Source organism: Hyla sarda, chromosome 6 (assembly GCF_029499605.1).
Source record: "Hyla sarda isolate aHylSar1 chromosome 6, aHylSar1.hap1, whole genome shotgun sequence".
Classification (NCBI taxonomy): domain Eukaryota; kingdom Metazoa; phylum Chordata; class Amphibia; order Anura; family Hylidae; genus Hyla; species Hyla sarda.
In genome coordinates this window covers 43,144,954-43,162,877 of record NC_079194.1, presented here as the reverse complement: position 1 = coordinate 43,162,877, position 17,924 = coordinate 43,144,954, and the positions used below count along the sequence as shown (strand labels likewise).

General features: G+C 45.9%; 1 protein-coding gene across 1 annotated transcript in view; it reads right to left on the bottom strand.

Moving 5' to 3' along the window:
• Positions 1–6,214, bottom strand: part of LOC130275504 (DNA-directed RNA polymerase II subunit RPB1-like) — an 88,220-nt gene extending 82,006 nt beyond the window's left edge. The window contains exon 1 of the mRNA XM_056523555.1: positions 5,587–6,214. Coding sequence (XP_056379530.1) covers positions 5,587–6,007 — 421 coding nt within the window. The 5' untranslated portion in view covers positions 6,008–6,214. The remainder of the gene's footprint in view (positions 1–5,586) is intronic.
• Between the last annotated feature and the right edge of the window lie 11,710 nt (positions 6,215–17,924).

The following is a 17,924-nucleotide window of genomic DNA, read 5'->3' as shown; positions in this document are numbered from 1 at the left end:
AGTGTACGGGGTGATAGAAGGGTGTACGTAGGTGACAGAGGGGTGTTGGGGGTGTAGAGATGTGTACATGGGTGGCAGAGTTGTTTAGAGGAGTGTATATGAGTGATAGATGGGTGAAAGGGGGCATAGGGGGTGACAGAGTGGTGTACATTGGTGACAGAGAGGTGTTGGGGGTGTAGAGGAGTGTACGTAGGTGACAGAGGAGCGCAGAGTAGTATACATGGATAACAGAAGGGTGTAGGGGTGTACATTGGTGATAGAAGGGTGTAGGGGAGTGTACATGGGTGACGGGGGAGCTTAGAGGAGTGTAAATGGGTAACAGATGGGTGTAGAGGGGTGTACATGGGTGACAGAGCGGTGTAGAGGAGTGTACATGGGTGACAGAGGGGTGTAGAGGAGTGTACATGGGTGACAGAGGGGTGTAGAGGAGTGTACATGGGTAACAGAGGAGTGAAGAGGAGTGTACAGAGGCCTACATTACCATTACTTGATTAACTGTTGTATATTATATAAAACATTTAGATAAAATATTTTACAAAAATATACATTATATTTTAAGTTCCTTTTTTCACTCCTTTTTCTATAATTCCTGAGATAAGTAGTTCTGGCCCTAGAGTGTTATATATATTAGCGTCTGTAGCATGTATCAGGAACATGTTATCATACCTGTGTCTTTTTTACAGAGGACTGATGCCCTGTGAAAAGGTGAACGTGACATATTCCCCCGTCATTTGCAAGAAAGGAACCACGAAACAGGTAATTATTATTTATATTAATTACTGATAACAATCAGGCTAGATGTAAAATCTAGACCTGCAGATATGCCATAGTCTTTCCCGTATACGTGAAGATATAGGTGTTTTTAATAAGTATATCGTCTATGGACAGCTTTATATATAACACAACCATATCTCAGGTACAGAGATTAGGAACATTCTAAAGTTGACGAGTAAAAAGGTAGCAGAAAGGTGAATATGGGTAACAGGAGTGTCGAGGAGTGTACATGGGTGATAGATGGGGGTACATGGGTGACAGTGGGCGAAGGGAGTGACAGGGGTGTACATGGGTGACAGAGAGGTGTTGGGTGTGTAGAGGAGTGTACATGGGTTATAGAGGAGCGTAGAGGAGTGTACATGGTAACAGAGGAGTGGTGTCAGAGGGGTGTAGAGGAGTGTACATGGGTGACAGAGGATCGTAGAGTAGTGTACATGGGTGATAGGGGGACGTAGGGGGTGAAAGAGGGGTGTACGGGGTGATAGAAGGGTGTACATAGGTGACAGAGGTGTGTTGGGGGTGTAGAGATGTGTACTTGGGTGGCAGAGTGGTTTAGAGGAGTGTATATGAGTGATAGATGGGTGTAAATGGGTGAAAGGGGGCGTAGGGGGTAACAGAGTGGTGTACATTGGTGACAGAGAGGTGTTGGGGGTGTAGAGGAGTGTACGTGGGTGACAGAGGAGCGCAGAGTAGTATACATGGATAACAGAAGGGTGTAGGGGTGTACATAGGTGATAGAAGGGTGTAGAGGAGTGTACATGGGTGACGGAGAAGCTTAGAGGAGTGTAAATGGGTAACAGATGGGTGTAGAGGGGTGTACATGGGTGACAGAGGGGTGTAGAGGAGTGTACATGGGTGACAGAGGGGTGTAGAGGAGTGTACATGGGTGACAGAGGATCGTAGAGTAGTGTACATGGGTGACAGGGGGACGTAGGGGGTGAAAGAGGAGTGTACGGGGTGATAGAAGGGTGTACGTAGGTGACAGAGGGGTGTTGGGGGTGTAGAGATGTGTACATGGGTGGCAGAGTTGTTTAGAGGAGTGTATATGAGTGATAGATGGGTGAAAGGGGGCATAGGGGGTGACAGAGTGGTGTACATTGGTGACAGAGAGGTGTTGGGGGTGTAGAGGAGTGTACGTAGGTGACAGAGGAGCGCAGAGTAGTATACATGGATAACAGAAGGGTGTAGGGGTGTACATTGGTGATAGAAGGGTGTAGAGGAGTGTACATGGGTGACGGGGGAGCTTAGAGGAGTGTAAATGGGTAACAGATGGGTGTAGAGGGGTGTACATGGGTGACAGAGCGGTGTAGAGGAGTGTACATGGGTGACAGAGGGGTGTAGAGGAGTGTACATGGGTGACAGAGGGGTGTAGAGGAGTGTACATGGGTAACAGAGGAGTGAAGAGGAGTGTACAGAGGCCTACATTACCATTACTTGATTAACTGTTGTATATTATATAAAACATTTAGATAAAATATTTTACAAAAATATACATTATATTTTAAGTTCCTTTTTTCACTCCTTTTTCTATAATTCCTGAGATAAGTAGTTCTGGCCCTAGAGTGTTATATATATTAGCGTCTGTAGCATGTATCAGGAACATGTTATCATACCTGTGTCTTTTTTACAGAGGACTGATGCCCTGTGAAAAGGTGAACGTGACATATTCCCCCGTCATTTGCAAGAAAGGAACCACGAAACAGGTAATTATTATTTATATTAATTACTGATAACAATCAGGCTAGATGTAAAATCTAGACCTGCAGATATGCCATAGTCTTTCCCGTATACATGAAGATATAGGTGTTTTTAATAAGTATATCGTCTATGGACAGCTTTATAGATAACACAACCATATCTCAGGTACAGAGATTAGGAACATTCTAAAGTTGACGAGTAAAAAGGTAGCAGAAAGGTGAATATGGGTAACAGGAGTGTCGAGGAGTGTACATGGGTGATAGATGGGGGTACATGGGTGACAGTGGGCGAAGGGAGTGACAGGGGTGTACATGGGTGACAGAGGGGTGTAGAGGAGTGTACATGGGTGACAGAGGGGTGTAGAGGAGTGTACATGGGTGACAGAGGATCGTAGAGTAGTGTACATGGGTGACAGGGGGACGTAGGGGGTGAAAGAGGAGTGTACGGGGTGATAGAAGGGTGTACGTAGGTGACAGAGGGGTGTTGGGGGTGTAGAGATGTGTACATGGGTGGCAGAGTTGTTTAGAGGAGTGTATATGAGTGATAGATGGGTGAAAGGGGGCATAGGGGGTGACAGAGTGGTGTACATTGGTGACAGAGAGGTGTTGGGGGTGTAGAGGAGTGTACGTAGGTGACAGAGGAGCGCAGAGTAGTTTACATGGATAACAAAAGGGTGTAGGGGTGTACATTGGTGATAGAAGGGTGTAGAGGAGTGTACATGGGTGACGGGGGAGCTTAGAGGAGTGTAAATGGGTAACAGATGGGTGTAGAGGGGTGTACATGGGTGACAGAGCGGTGTAGAGGAGTGTACATGGGTGACAGAGGGGTGTAGAGGAGTGTACATGGGTGACAGAGGGGTGTAGAGGAGTGTACATGGGTAACAGAGGAGTGAAGAGGAGTGTACAGAGGCCTACATTACCATTACTTGATTAACTGTTGTATATTATATAAAACATTTAGATAAAATATTTTACAAAAATATACATTATATTTTAAGTTCCTTTTTTCACTCCTTTTTCTATAATTCCTGAGATAAGTAGTTCTGGCCCTAGAGTGTTATATATATTAGCGTCTGTAGCATGTATCAGGAACATGTTATCATACCTGTGTCTTTTTTACAGAGGACTGATGCCCTGTGAAAAGGTGAACGTGACATATTCCCCCGTCATTTGCAAGAAAGGAACCACGAAACAGGTAATTATTATTTATATTAATTACTGATAACAATCAGGCTAGATGTAAAATCTAGACCTGCAGACATGCCATAGTCTTTCCCGTATACATGAAGATATAGGTGTTTTTAATAAGTATATCGTCTATGGACAGCTTTATATATAACACAACCATATCTCAGGTACAGAGATTAGGAACATTCTAAAGTTGACGAGTAAAAAGGTAGCAGAAAGGTGAATATGGGTAACAGGAGTGTCGAGGAGTGTACATGGGTGATAGATGGGGGTACATGGGTGACAGTGGGCGAAGGGAGTGACAGGGGTGTACATGGGTGACAGAGAGGTGTTGGGTGTGTAGAGGAGTGTACATGGGTTATAGAGGAGCGTAGAGGAGTGTACATGGTAACAGAGGAGTGGTGTCAGAGGGGTGTAGAGGAGTGTACATGGGTGACAGAGGATCGTAGAGTAGTGTACATGGGTGATAGGGGGACGTAGGGGGTGAAAGAGGGGTGTACGGGGTGATAGAAGGGTGTACATAGGTGACAGAGGTGTGTTGGGGGTGTAGAGATGTGTACTTGGGTGGCAGAGTGGTTTAGAGGAGTGTATATGAGTGATAGATGGGTGTAAATGGGTGAAAGGGGGCGTAGGGGGTAACAGAGTGGTGTACATTGGTGACAGAGAGGTGTTGGGGGTGTAGAGGAGTGTATGTGGGTGACAGAGGAGTGCAGAGTAGTATACATGGATAACAGAAGGGTGTAGGGGTGTACATTGGTGATAGAGGGGTGTAGAGGAGTGTACATGGGTGACGGAGGAGTGTAAATGGGTAACAGATGGGTGTAGAGGGGTGTACATGGGTGACAGAGGGGTGTAGAGGAGTGTACATGGGTGACAGAGGGGTGTAGAGGAGTGTACATGGGTGACTGAGGGGTGTAGAGGAGTGTACATGGGTGACAGAGGGGTGTAGAGGAGTGTACATGGGTAACAGAGGAGTGTACAGAGGCCTACATTACCATTACTTGATTAACTGTTGTATATTATATAAAACATTTAGATAAAATATTTTACAAAAATATACATTATATTTTAAGTTCCTTTTTCCACTCCTTTTTCCATAATTACTGAGTTAAGTAGTTCTGGCCCTAGAGTGTTATATATATATTAGCATCTGTAGCATGTATCAGGAACATGTTATCATACCTGTGTCTTTTTTTACAGATGACTGATGCCCGGTGAAAAGGTGAACGTGACATATACCCCCGTCAGCTGCAAGAAAGGAACCACGAAACAGGTAATTAATATTTATATTAATTACTGATAACAATCAGGCTAGATGTAAAATCTAGACCTGCAGACATGTCATAGTCTTTCTCGTATACATGAAGATATATGTGTTTTTAATAAGTATATCGTCTATGGACAGCTTTATATATAACACAACCATATCTCAGGTACAGAGATTAGGAACATTCCAAAGTTAACGAGTAAAAAGGTAGCAGAAAGGGGAACATTGGTAACAGCAGTGTTGAGGAGTGTACATGGGTGGCAGAGTGGTTTAGAGGAGTGTACATGGGTGATAGATGGGTGTACATGGGTGACAGGGGGCGTAGGGGGTGACAGAGGGGTGTACATGGGTGACTGAGGTGTTGGGGGTGTAGAGGAGTGTACGTGGGTGACAGAGGAGCGCAGAGTAGTATACATGGATAACAGAAGGGTGTAGGGGTGTACATTGGTGATAGAGGGGTGTAGAAGAGTGTACATGGGTGACGGAGGAGCTTAGAGGAGTGTAAATGGGTAACAGATGGGTGTAGAGGGGTGGACATGGGTGACAGAGTGGTGTAGAGGAGTGTACATGGGTGACAAAGGGGTGTAGAGGAGTGTACATGGGTGACAGAGGGGTGTAGAGGAGTGTACATGGGTGACAGAGGGGTGTAGAGGAGTGTACTTGGGTGGCAGAGTGGTTTAGAGGAGTGTATATGAGTGATAGATGGGTGTAAATGGGTGAAAGGGGGCGTAGGGGGTAACAGAGTGGTGTACATTGGTGACAGAGAGGTGTTGGGGGTGTAGAGGAGTGTATGTGGGTGACAGAGGAGTGCAGAGTAGTATACATGGATAACAGAAGGGTGTAGGGGTGTACATTGGTGATAGAGGGGTGTAGAGGAGTGTACATGGGTGACGGAGGAGTGTGGAGGAGTGTAGAGGAGTGTAAATGGGTAAGAGATGGGTGTAGAGGGATGTACATGGGTGACAGAGGGGTGTAGAGGAGTGTACATGGGTGACAGAGGGGTGTAGAGGAGTGTATATGGGTGGCAGAGGGGTGTAGAGGAGTGTACATGGGTGACAGTGGGGTGTAGAGGAGTGTACATGGGTAACAGAGGAGTGTAGAGGACTGTACAGAGGCCTACATTACCATTACTTGATTAACTGTTGTATATTATATAAAACATTTAGATAAAATATTTTACAAAAATATACATTATATTTTAAGTTCCTTTTTCCACTCCTTTTTCCATAATTCCTGAGTTAAGTAGTTCTAGCCATAGAGTGTTATATATATTAGCGTCTGTAGCATGTATCAGGAACATGTTATCATACCTGTGTCTTTTTTTACAGATGACTGATGCCCGACATATACCCCCGTCAGCTGCAAGAAAGGAACCACGAAACAGGTAATTAATATTTATATTAATTACTGATAACAATCAGGCTAGATGTAAAATCTAGACCTGCAGACATGTCATAGTCTTTCCCGTATATATGAAGATATATGTGTTTTTAATAAGTATATCGTCTATGGACAGCTTTATATATAACACAACCATATCTCAGGTACAGTGATTAGGAACATTCCAAAGTTGACGAGTAAAAAGGTAGCAGAAAGGGGAACATTGGTAACAGCAGTGTCGAGGAGTGTACATGGGTGGCAGAGTGGTTTAGAGGAGTGTACATGGGTGATAGATGGTTGTAAATGGGTGAAAGGGGGCGTAGGGGATGACAGAGTGGTGTACATTGGTGACAGAGAGGTGCTGGGGGTGTAGAGGAGTGTACGTGGGTGACAGAGGAGCGCAGAGTAGTATACATGGATAACAGAAGGGTGTAGGGGTGTACATAGGTGATAGAAGGGTGTAGAGGAGTGTACATGGGTGACGGAGAAGCTTAGAGGAGTGTAAATGGGTAACAGATTGGTGTAGAGGGGTGTACATGGGTGACAGAGGGGTGTAGAGGAGTGTACATGGGTGACATAGGGGTGTAGAGGAGTGTACATGGGTGACAGAGGATCGTAGAGTAGTGTACATGGGTGACAGGGGGACGTAGGGGGTGAAAGAGCGGTGTACGGGGTGATAGAAGGGTGTACGTAGGTGACAGAGGGGTGTTGGAGGTGTAGAGATGTGTACATGGGTGGCAGAGTGGTTTAGAGGAGTGTATATGAGTGATAGATGGGTGAAAGGGGGCAGAGGGGGTGACAGAGTGGTGTACATTGGTGACAGAGAGGTGTTGGGGGTGTAGAGGAGTGTAAGTGGGTGACAGAGGAGCGCAGAGTAGTATACATGGATAACAGAAGGGTGTAGGGGTGTACATTGGCGATAGAAGGGTATAGAGGAGTGTACATGGGTGACGGGGGAGCTTAGAGGAGTGTAAATGGGTAACAGATGGGTGTAGAGGGGTGTACATGGGTGAGAGAGCGTTGTAGAGGAGTGTACATGGGTGACAGAGGGGTGTAGAGGAGTGTACATGGGTGACAGAGGGGTGTAGAGGAGTGTACATGGGTGACAGAGGGGTGTAGAGGAGTGTACATGGGTAACAGAGGAGTGTAGAGGAGTGTACAGAGGCCTACATTACCATTACTTGATTAACTGTTATATATTATATAAAAAAATTTAGATAAAATATTTTACAAAAATATACATTATATTTTAAGTTCCTTTTTTCACTCCTTTTTCTATAATTCCTGAGATAAGTAGTTCTGGCCCTAGAGTGTTATATATATTAGCGTCTGTAGCATGTATCAGGAACATGTTATCATACCTGTGTCTTTTTTACAGAGGACTGATGCCCTATGTAAAGGTGAACGTGACATATTCCCCCGTCAGCTGCAAGAAAGGAACCACGAAACAGGTAATTAATATTTATATTAATTACTGATAACAATCAGGCTAGATGTCAAATCTAGACCTGCAGACATGTCATAGTCTTTCCCGTATACATGAAGATATATGTGTTTTTAATAAGTTTATTGTCTATGGACAGCTTTATATACAACACAACCATATCTCAGGTACAGAGATTAGGAACATTCCAAAGTTGACGAGTAAAAAGGTAGCAGAAAGGGGAACATGGGTAACAGGAGTGTCGAGGAGTGTACATGGGTGGCAGAGTGGTTTAGAGGAGTGTTCATGGGTGATAGATGGGTGTACATGGGAGACAGGGGGCATAGGGGGTGACACAGGGGTGTACATGGGTGACAGAGGTGTTGGGTGTGTAGAGGAGTGTACATGGGTGATAGAGGAGCGTAGAGGAGTGTACATGGTAACAGAGGAGTGTAGAGGAGTGTACATGGGTGACAGAGGATCGTAGAGTAGTGTACATGGGTGATAGGGGGACGTAGGGGGTGAAAGAGGGCTGTACGGGGTGATAGAAGGGTGTACATAGGTGACAGTGGGGTGTTGGGGGTGTAGAGATGTGATAGAGGAGCGTATAGGAGTGTACATGGTAACAGAGGAGTGTAGAGGAGTGTACATGGGTGTCAGAGGGGTGTAGAGGAGTGTACATTGGTGACGGAGGATCGTAGAGTAGTGTACATGGGTGACAGGGTGACGTAGGGGGTGAAAGAGGGGTGTACAGGGTTTAAGAAGGGTGTACATAGGTGACAGAGGGGTGTTGGGGGTGTAGAGATGTGTACATGGGTGACAGAGAGGTGTTGGGGGTGTAGAGGAGTGTACGTGGGTGACAGAGGAGCGCAGAGTAGTATACATGGATAACAGAAGGGTGTAGGGGTGTACATTGGTGATAGAGGGGTGTAGAGGAGTGTACATGGGTGACGGAGGAGTGTAAATGGGTAACAGATGGGTGTAGAGGGGTGTACATGGGTGACAGAGGGGTGTAGAGGAGTGTACATGGGTGACAGAGGGGTGTAGAGGAGTGTACATGGGTAACAGAGGAGTGTAGAGGAGTGTACAGAGGCCTACATTACCATTACTTGATTAACTGTTGTATATTATATAAAATATTTTACGAAAATATGTATTATATTTTAAGTTCCTTTTTCCACTCCTTTTTCCATAATTCCTGAGATAAGTAGTTCCGGCCCTAGAGTGTTATATATATTAGCGTCTGTAGCATGTATCAGGAACATGTTATTAAACCTGTGTCTTTTTTTACAGAGGACTGATGCCCGTGAAAAGGTGAACGTGTCATATACCCCGTCAGCTGCAAGAAAGGAACCACGAAACAGGTAATTAATATTTATATTAATTACTGATAACAATCAGGCTAGATGTAAAATCTAGACCTGCAGACATGTCATAGTCTTTCCCGTATACATGAAGATATATGTGTTTTTAATAAGTATATCGTCTATGGACAGCTTTATATATAACACAACCATATCTCAGGTACAGAGATTAGGAACATTCCAAAGTTGACGAGTAAAAAGGTAGCAGAAAGGTGAACATGGGTAACAGGAGTGTCGAGGAGTGTACATGGGTGATAGATGGGTGTACATGGGTGACAGTGGGCGTAGGGAGTAACAGAGGGGGGAACATGGGTGACAGAGAAGTGTTGGGTGTGTAGAGGAGTGTACATGGGTGATAGAGGAGCGTAGAGGAGTGTACATGGTAACAGAGGAGTGGTGTCAGAGGGGTGTAGAGGAGTGTACATGGGTGACAGAGGATCGTAGAGTAGTGTACATGGGTGACAAGGGGACGTAGGGGGTGAAAGAGGGGTGTACGGGGTGATAGAGGGGTGTACATAGGTGACAGAGGGGTGTTGGGGGTGTTGAGGTGTGTACATGGGTGGCAGAGTGGTTCAGAGGGGTGTATATGAGTGATAGATGGGTGTAAATGGGTGAAAGGGGGAATAGGGGGTGACAGAGTGGTGTACATTGGTGACAGAGAGGTGTTGGGGGTGTAGAGGAGTGTACGTGGGTGACAGAGGAGCGCAGAGTAGTATACATGGATAACAGAAGGGTGTAGGGGTGTACATTGGTGATATAAGGGTGTAGAGGAGTGTACATGGGTGACGGAGGAGCTTAGAGGAGTGTAAATGGGTAACAGATGGGTGTAGAGGGGTGTACATGGGTGACAAAGGGGTGTAGAGGAGTGTACATGGGTGACAGAGGGGTGTAGAGGAGTGTACATGGGTGACAGAGGATCGTAGAGTAGTGTACATGGGTGACAGGGGGACGTAGGGGTGAAAGAGGGGTGTACGGGGTGATAGAAGGGTGTACGTAGGTGACAGAGGGTTGTTGGGGTGTAGAGATGTGTACATGGGTGGCAGAGTGGTTTAGAGGAGTGTATATGAGTGATAGATTGGTGTAAATGGGTGAAAGGGGGCGTAGGGGGTGACAGAGTGGTGTAAATTGGTGACAGAGAGGTGTTAGGGGTGTAGAGGAGTGTACGTGGGTGGCAGAGGAGCGCAGAGTAGTATACATGGATAACAGAAGGGTGTAGGGGTGTACATTGGTGATAGAAGGGTGTAGAGGAGTGTACATGGGTGACGGTTGAGCTTAGAGGAGTGTACATGGGTAACAGATGGGTGTAGAGGGGTGTACATGGGTGACAGAGCGGTGTAGAGGAGTGTACATGGGTGACAGAGGGGTGTAGAGGAGTGTACATGGGTGACAGAGGGGTGTAGAGGAGTGTACATGGGTGACAGAGGGGTGTAGAGGAGTGTACATGGGTAACAGAGGAGTGAAGAGGAGTGTACAGAGGCCTACATTACCATTACTTGATTAACTGTTGTATATTATATAAAACATTTAGATAAAATATATTACAAAAATATACATTATATTTTAAGTTCCTTTTTCCACTCCTTTTTCTATAATTCCTGAGATAAGTAGTTCTGGCCCTAGAGTGTTATATATATTAGCGTCTGTAGCATGTATCAGGAACATGTTATCATACCTGTGTCTTTTTTACAGAGGACTAATGCCCGGTGAAAAGGTGAACGTGTCATATACCCCCGTTAGCTGCAAGAAAGGAACCACGAAACAGGTAATTAATATTTATATTAATTACTGATAACAATCAGGCTAGATGTAAAATCTAGACCTGCAGACATGTCATAGTCTTTCCCGTATACATGAAGATATATGTGTTTTTAATAAGTATATTGTCTATGGACAGCTTTATATATAACACAACCATATCTCAGGTACAGAGATTAGGAACATTCCAAAGTTGACGAGTAAAAAGGTAGCAGAAAGGTGAACATGGGTAACAGGAGTGTCGAGGAGTGTACATGGGTGATAGATGGGTGTACATGGGTGACAGTGGGCGTAGGGAGTAACAGAGGGGGGAACATGGGTGACAGAGAGGTGTTGGGTGTGTAGAGGAGTGTACATGGGTGATAGAGGAGCGTAGAGGAGTGTACATGGTAACAGAGGAGTGGTGTCAGAGGGGTGTAGAGGAGTGTACATGGGTGACAGAGGATCGTAGAGTAGTGTACATGGGTGACAAGGGGACGTAGGGGGTGAAAGAGGGGTGTACGGGGTGATAGAGGGGTGTACATAGGTGACAGAGGGGTGTTGGGGTGTAGAGGTGTGTACATGGGTGGCAGAGTGGTTCAGAGGAGTGTATATGAGTGATAGATGGGTGTAAACGGGTGAAAGGGGGCGTAGGGGGTGACAGAGTGGTGTACACTGGTGACAGAGAGGTGTTGGGGGTGTAGAGGAGTGTACGTGGGTGACAGAGGAGCGCAGAGTAGTATACATGGATAACAGAAGGGTGTAGGGGTGTACATTGGTGATAGAAGGGTGTAGAGGAGTGTACATGGGTGACGGAGGAGCTTAGAGGAGTGTAAATGGGTAACAGATGGGTGTAGAGGGGTGTACATGGGTGACAAAGGGGTGTAGAGGAGTGTACATGGGTGACAGAGGGGTGTAGAGGAGTGTACATGGGTGACAGAGGATCGTAGAGTAGTGTACATGGGTGACAGGGGGACGTAGGGGTGAAAGAGGGGTGTACGGGGTGATAGAAGGGTGTACGTAGGTGACAGAGGGGTGTTGGGGTGTAGAGATGTGTACATGGGTGGCAGAGTGGTTTAGAGGAGTGTATATGAGTGATAGATTGATGTAAATGGGTGAAAGGGGGCGTAGGGGGTGACAGAGTGGTGTAAATTGGTGACAGAGAGGTGTTGGGGGTGTAGAGGAGTGTACGTGGGTGGCAGAGGAGCGCAGAGTAGTATTCATGGATAACAGAAGGGTGTAGGGGTGTACATTGGTGATAGAAGGGTGTAGAGGAGTGTACATGGGTGACGGTTGAGCTTAGAGGAGTGTACATGGGTAACAAATGGGTGTAGAGGGGTGTACATGGGTGACAGAGCGGTGTAGAGGAGTGTACATGGGTGACAGAGGGGTGTAGAGGAGTGTACATGGGTGACAGAGGGGTGTAGAGGAGTGTACATGGGTGACAGAGGGGTGTAGAGGAGTGTACATGGGTGACAGAGAGGTGTAGAGGAGTGTACATGGGTGACAGAGGGGTGTAGAGGAGTGTACATGGGTAACAGAGGAGTGTACAGAGGCCTACATTACCATTACTTGATTAACTGTTGTATATTATATAAAACAGTTAGATAAAATATATTACAAAAATATACATTATATTTTAAGTTCCTTTTTCCACTCCTTTTTCTATAATTCCTGAGATAAGTAGTTCTAGCCCTAGAGTGTTATATATATTAGCGTCTGTAGCATGTATCAGGAACATGTTATCATACCTGTGTCTTTTTTACAGAGGACTAATGCCCGGTGAAAAGGTGAACGTGTCATATACCCCCGTTAGCTGCAAGAAAGGAACCACGAAACAGGTAATTAATATTTATATTAATTACTGATAACAATCAGGCTAGATGTAAAATCTAGACCTCCAGACATGTCATAGTCTTTCCCGTATACATGAAGATATATGTGTTTTTAATAAGTATATCGTCTATGGACAGCTTTATATATAACACAACCATATCTCAGGTACAGAGATTAGGAACATTCCAAAGTTGACGAGTAAAAAGGTAGCAGAAAGGTGAACATGGGTAACAGGAGTGTCGAGGAGTGTAGATGGGTGATAGATGGGTGTACATGGGTGACAGTGGGCGTAGGGAGTAACAGAGGGGGGAACATGGGTGACAGAGAGGTGTTGGGTGTGTAGAGGAGTGTACATGGGTGATAGAGGAGCGTAGAGGAGTGTACATGGTAACAGAGGAGTGGTGTCAGAGGGGTGTAGAGGAGTGTACATGGGTGACAGAGGATCGTAGAGTAGTGTACATGGGTGACAAGGGGGCGTAGGGGGTGAAAGAGGGGTGTACGGGGTGATAGAGGGGTGTACATAGGTGACAGAGGGGTGTTGGGGGTGTAGAGGTGTGTACATGGGTGGCATAGTGGTTCAGAGGAGTGTATATGAGTGATAGATGGGTGTAAATGGGTGAAAGGGGGCGTAGGGGGTGACAGAGTGGTGTACATTGGTGACAGAGAGGTGTTGGGGGTGTAGAGGAGTGTACGTGGGTGACAGAGGAGCGCAGAGTAGTATACATGGATAACAGAAGGGTGTAGGGGTGTACATTGGTGATAGAAGGGTGTAGAGGAGTGTACATGGGTGACGGAGGAGCTTAGAGGAGTGTAAATGGGTAACAGATGGGTGTAGAGGGGTGTACATGGGTGACAAAGGGGTGTAGAGGAGTGTACATGGGTGAAAGAGGGGTGTAGAGGAGTGTACATGGGTGACAGAGGATCGTAGAGTAGTGTACATGGGTGACAGGGGGACGTAGGGGTGAAAGAGGGGTGTACGGGGTGATAGAAGGGTGTACGTAGGTGACAGAGGGGTGTTGGGGTGTAGAGATGTGTACATGGGTGGCAGAGTGGTTTAGAGGAGTGTATATGAGTGATAGATTGGTGAAAGGGGGCGTAGGGGGTGACAGAGTGGTGTAAATTGGTGACAGAGAGGTGTTGGGGGTGTAGAGGAGTGTACGTGGGTGGCAGAGGAGCGCAGAGTAGTATACATGGATAACAGAAGGGTGTAGGGGTGTACATTGGTGATAGAAGGGTGTAGAGGAGTGTACATGGGTGACGGTTTAGCTTAGAGGAGTGTACATGGGTAACAGATGGGTGTAGAGGGGTGTACATGGGTGACAGAGCGGTGTAGAGGAGTGTACATGGGTGACAGAGGGGTGTAGAGGAGTGTACATGGGTAACAGAGGAGTGAAGAGGAGTGTACAGAGGCCTACATTACCATTACTTGATTAACTGTTGTATATTATATAAAACATTTAGTTAAAATATATTACAAAAATATACATTATATTTTAAGTTCCTTTTTCCACTCCTTTTTCTATAATTCCTGAGATAAGTAGTTCTGGCCCTAGAGTGTTATATATATTAGCGTCTGTAGCATGTATCAGGAACATGTTATCATACCTGTGTCTTTTTTACAGAGGACTAATGCCCGGTGAAAAGGTCAACGTGTCATATACCCCCGTTAGCTGCAAGAAAGGAACCACGAAACAGGTAATTAATATTTATATTAATTACTGATAACAATCAGGCTAGATGTAAAATCTAGACCTGCAGACATGTCATAGTCTTTCCCGTATACATGAAGATATATGTGTTTTTAATAAGTATATCGTCTATGGACAGCTTTATATATAACACAACCATATCTCAGGTACAGAGATTAGGAACATTCCAAAGTTGACGAGTAAAAAGGTAGCAGAAAGGTGAACATGGGTAACAGGAGTGTCGAGGAGTGTACATGGGTGATAGATGGGTGTACATGGGTGACAGTGGGCGTAGGGAGTAACAGAGGGGGGAACATGGGTGACAGAGAGGTGTTGGGTGTGTAGAGGAGTGTACATGGGTGATAGAGGAGCGTAGAGGAGTGTACATGGTAACAGAGGAGTGGTGTCAGACGGGTGTAGAGGAGTGTACATGGGTGACAGGATCGTAGAGTAGTGTACATGGGTGACAAGGGGACGTAGGGGGTGAAAGAGGGGTGTACGGGGTGATAGAGGGGTGTACATAGGTGACAGAGGGGTGTTGGGGGTGTAGAGGTGTGTACATGGGTGGCAGAGTGGTTCAGAGGAGTGTATATGAGTGATAGATGGGTGTAAATGGGTGAAAGGGGGCGTAGGGGGTGACAGAGTGGTGTACATTGGTGACAGAGAGGTGTTGGGGGTGTAGAGGAGTGTACGTGGGTGACAGAGGAGCGCAGAGTAGTATACATGGATAACAGAAGGGTGTAGGGGTGTACATTGGTGATAGAAGGGTGTAGAGGAGTGTACATGGGTGACGGAGGAGCTTAGAGGAGTGTAAATGGGTAACAGATGGGTGTAGAGGGGTGTACATGGGTGACAAAGGAGTGTAGAGGAGTGTACATGGGTGACAGAGGGGTGTAGAGGAGTGTACATGGGTGACAGAGGATCGTAGAGTAGTGTACATGGGTGACAGGGGGACGTAGGGGTGAAAGAGGGGTGTACGGGGTGATAGAAGGGTGTACGTAGGTGACAGAGGGGTGTTGGGGTGTAGAGATGTGTACATGGGTGGCAGAGTGGTTTAGAGGAGTGTATATGAGTGATAGATTGGTGTAAATGGGTGAAAGGGGGTGTAGGGGGTGACAGAGTGGTGTAAATTGGTGACAGAGAGGTGTTGGGGGTGTAGAGGAGTGTACGTGGGTGGCAGAGGAGCGCAGAGTAGTATACATGGATAACAGAAGGGTGTAGGGGTGTACATTGGTGATAGAAGGGTGTAGAGGAGTGTACATGGGTGACGGAGGAGCTTAGAGGAGTGTACATGGGTAACAGATGGGTGTAGAGGGGTGTACATGGGTGACAGAGCGGTGTAGAGGAGTGTACATGGGTGACAGAGGGGTGTAGAGGAGTGTACATGGGTGACAGAGGGGTGTAGAGGAGTGTACATGGGTGACAGAGGGGTGTAGAGGAGTGTACATGGGTAACAGAGGAGTGAAGAGGAGTGTACAGAGGCCTACATTACCATTACTTGATTAACTGTTGTATATTATATAAAACATTTAGATAAAATATATTACAAAAATATACATTATATTTTAAGTTCCTTTTTCTATAAATCCTGAGATAAGTAGTTCTGGCCCTAGAGTGTTATATATATTAGCGTCTGTAGCATGTATCAGGAACATGTTATCATACCTGTGTCTTTTTTACAGAGGACTAATGCCCGGTGAAAAGGTGAACGTGTCATATACCCCCGTTAGCTGCAAGAAAGGAACCACGAAACAGGTAATTAATATTTATATTAATTACTGATAACAATCAGGCTAGATGTAAAATCTAGACCTCCAGACATGTCATAGTCTTTCCCGTATACATGAAGATATATGTGTTTTTAATAAGTATATCGTCTATGGACAGCTTTATATATAACACAACCATATCTCAGGTACAGAGATTAGGAACATTCCAAAGTTGACGAGTAAAAAGGTAGCAGAAAGGTGAACATGGGTAACATGAGTGTCGAGGAGTGTACATGGGTGATAGATGGGTGTACATGGGTGACAGTGGGCGTAGGGAGTAACAGAGGGGGGAACATGGGTGACAGAGAGGTGTTGGGTGTGTAGAGGAGTGTACATGGGTGATAGAGGAGCGTAGAGGAGTGTACATGGTAACAGAGGAGTGGTGTCAGAGGGGTGTAGAGGAGTGTACATGGGTGACAGAGGATCGTAGAGTAGTGTACATGGGTGACAAGGGGACGTAGGGGGTGAAAGAGGGGTGTACGGGGTGATAGAGGGGTGTACATAGGTGACAGAGGGGTGTTGGGGGTGTAGAGGTGTGTACATGGGTGGCAGAGTGGTTCAGAGGAGTGTATATGAGTGATAGATGGGTGTAAATGGGTGAAAGGGGGCGTAGGGGGTGACAGAGTGGTGTACATTGGTGACAGAGAGGTGTTGGGGGTGTAGAGGAGTGTACGTGGGTGACAGAGGAGCGCAGAGTAGTATACATGGATAACAGAAGGGTGTAGGGGTGTACATTGGTGATAGAAGGGTGTAGAGGAGTGTACATGGGTGACGGAGGAGCTTAGAGGAGTGTAAATGGGTAACAGATGGGTGTAGAGGGGTGTACATGGGTGACAAAGGGGTGTAGAAGAGTGTACATGGGTGACAGAGGGGTGTAGAGGAGTGTACATGGGTGACAGAGGATCGTAGAGTAGTGTACATGGCTGACAGGGGGACGTAGGGGTGAAAGAGGGGTGTATGGGGTGATAGAAGGGTGTACGTAGGTGACAGAGGGGTGTTTGGGTGTAGAGATGTGTACATGGGTGGCAGAGTGCTTAAGAGGAGTGTATATGAGTGATAGATTGGTGTAAATGGGTGAAAGGGGGCGTAGGGGGTGACAGAGTGGTGTAAATTGGTGACAGAGAGGTGTTGGGGGTGTAGAGAAGTGTACGTGGGTGGCAGAGGAGCGCGGAGTAGTATACATGGATAACAGAAGGGTGTAGGGGTGTACATTAGTGATAGAAGGGTGTAGAGGAGTGTACATGGGTGACGGAGGAGCTTAGAGGAGTGTACATGGGTAAAAGATGGGTGTAGAGGGGTGTACATGGGTGACAGATCGGAGTAGAGGAGTGTACATGGGTGACAGAGGGGTGTAGAGGAGTGTACATGGGTGACAGAGGGGTGTAGAGGAGTGTACATGGGTGACAGAGGGGTGTAGAGGAGTGTACATGGGTAACAGAGGAGTGAAGAGGAGTGTACAGAGGCCTACATTACCATTACTTGATTAACTGTTGTATATTATATAAAACATTTAGATAAAATATATTACAAAAATATACATTATATTTTAAGTTCCTTTTTCCACTCCTTTTTCTATAATTCCTGAGATAAGTAGTTCTGGCCCTAGAGTGTTATATGTATTAGCGTCTGTAGCATGTATCAGGAACATGTTATCATACCTGTGTCTTTTTTACAGAGGACTAATGCCCGGTGAAAAGGTGAACGTGTCATATACCCCCGTTAGCTGCAAGAAAGGAACCACGAAACAGGTAATTAATATTTATATTAATTACTGATAACAATCAGGCTAGATGTAAAATCTAGA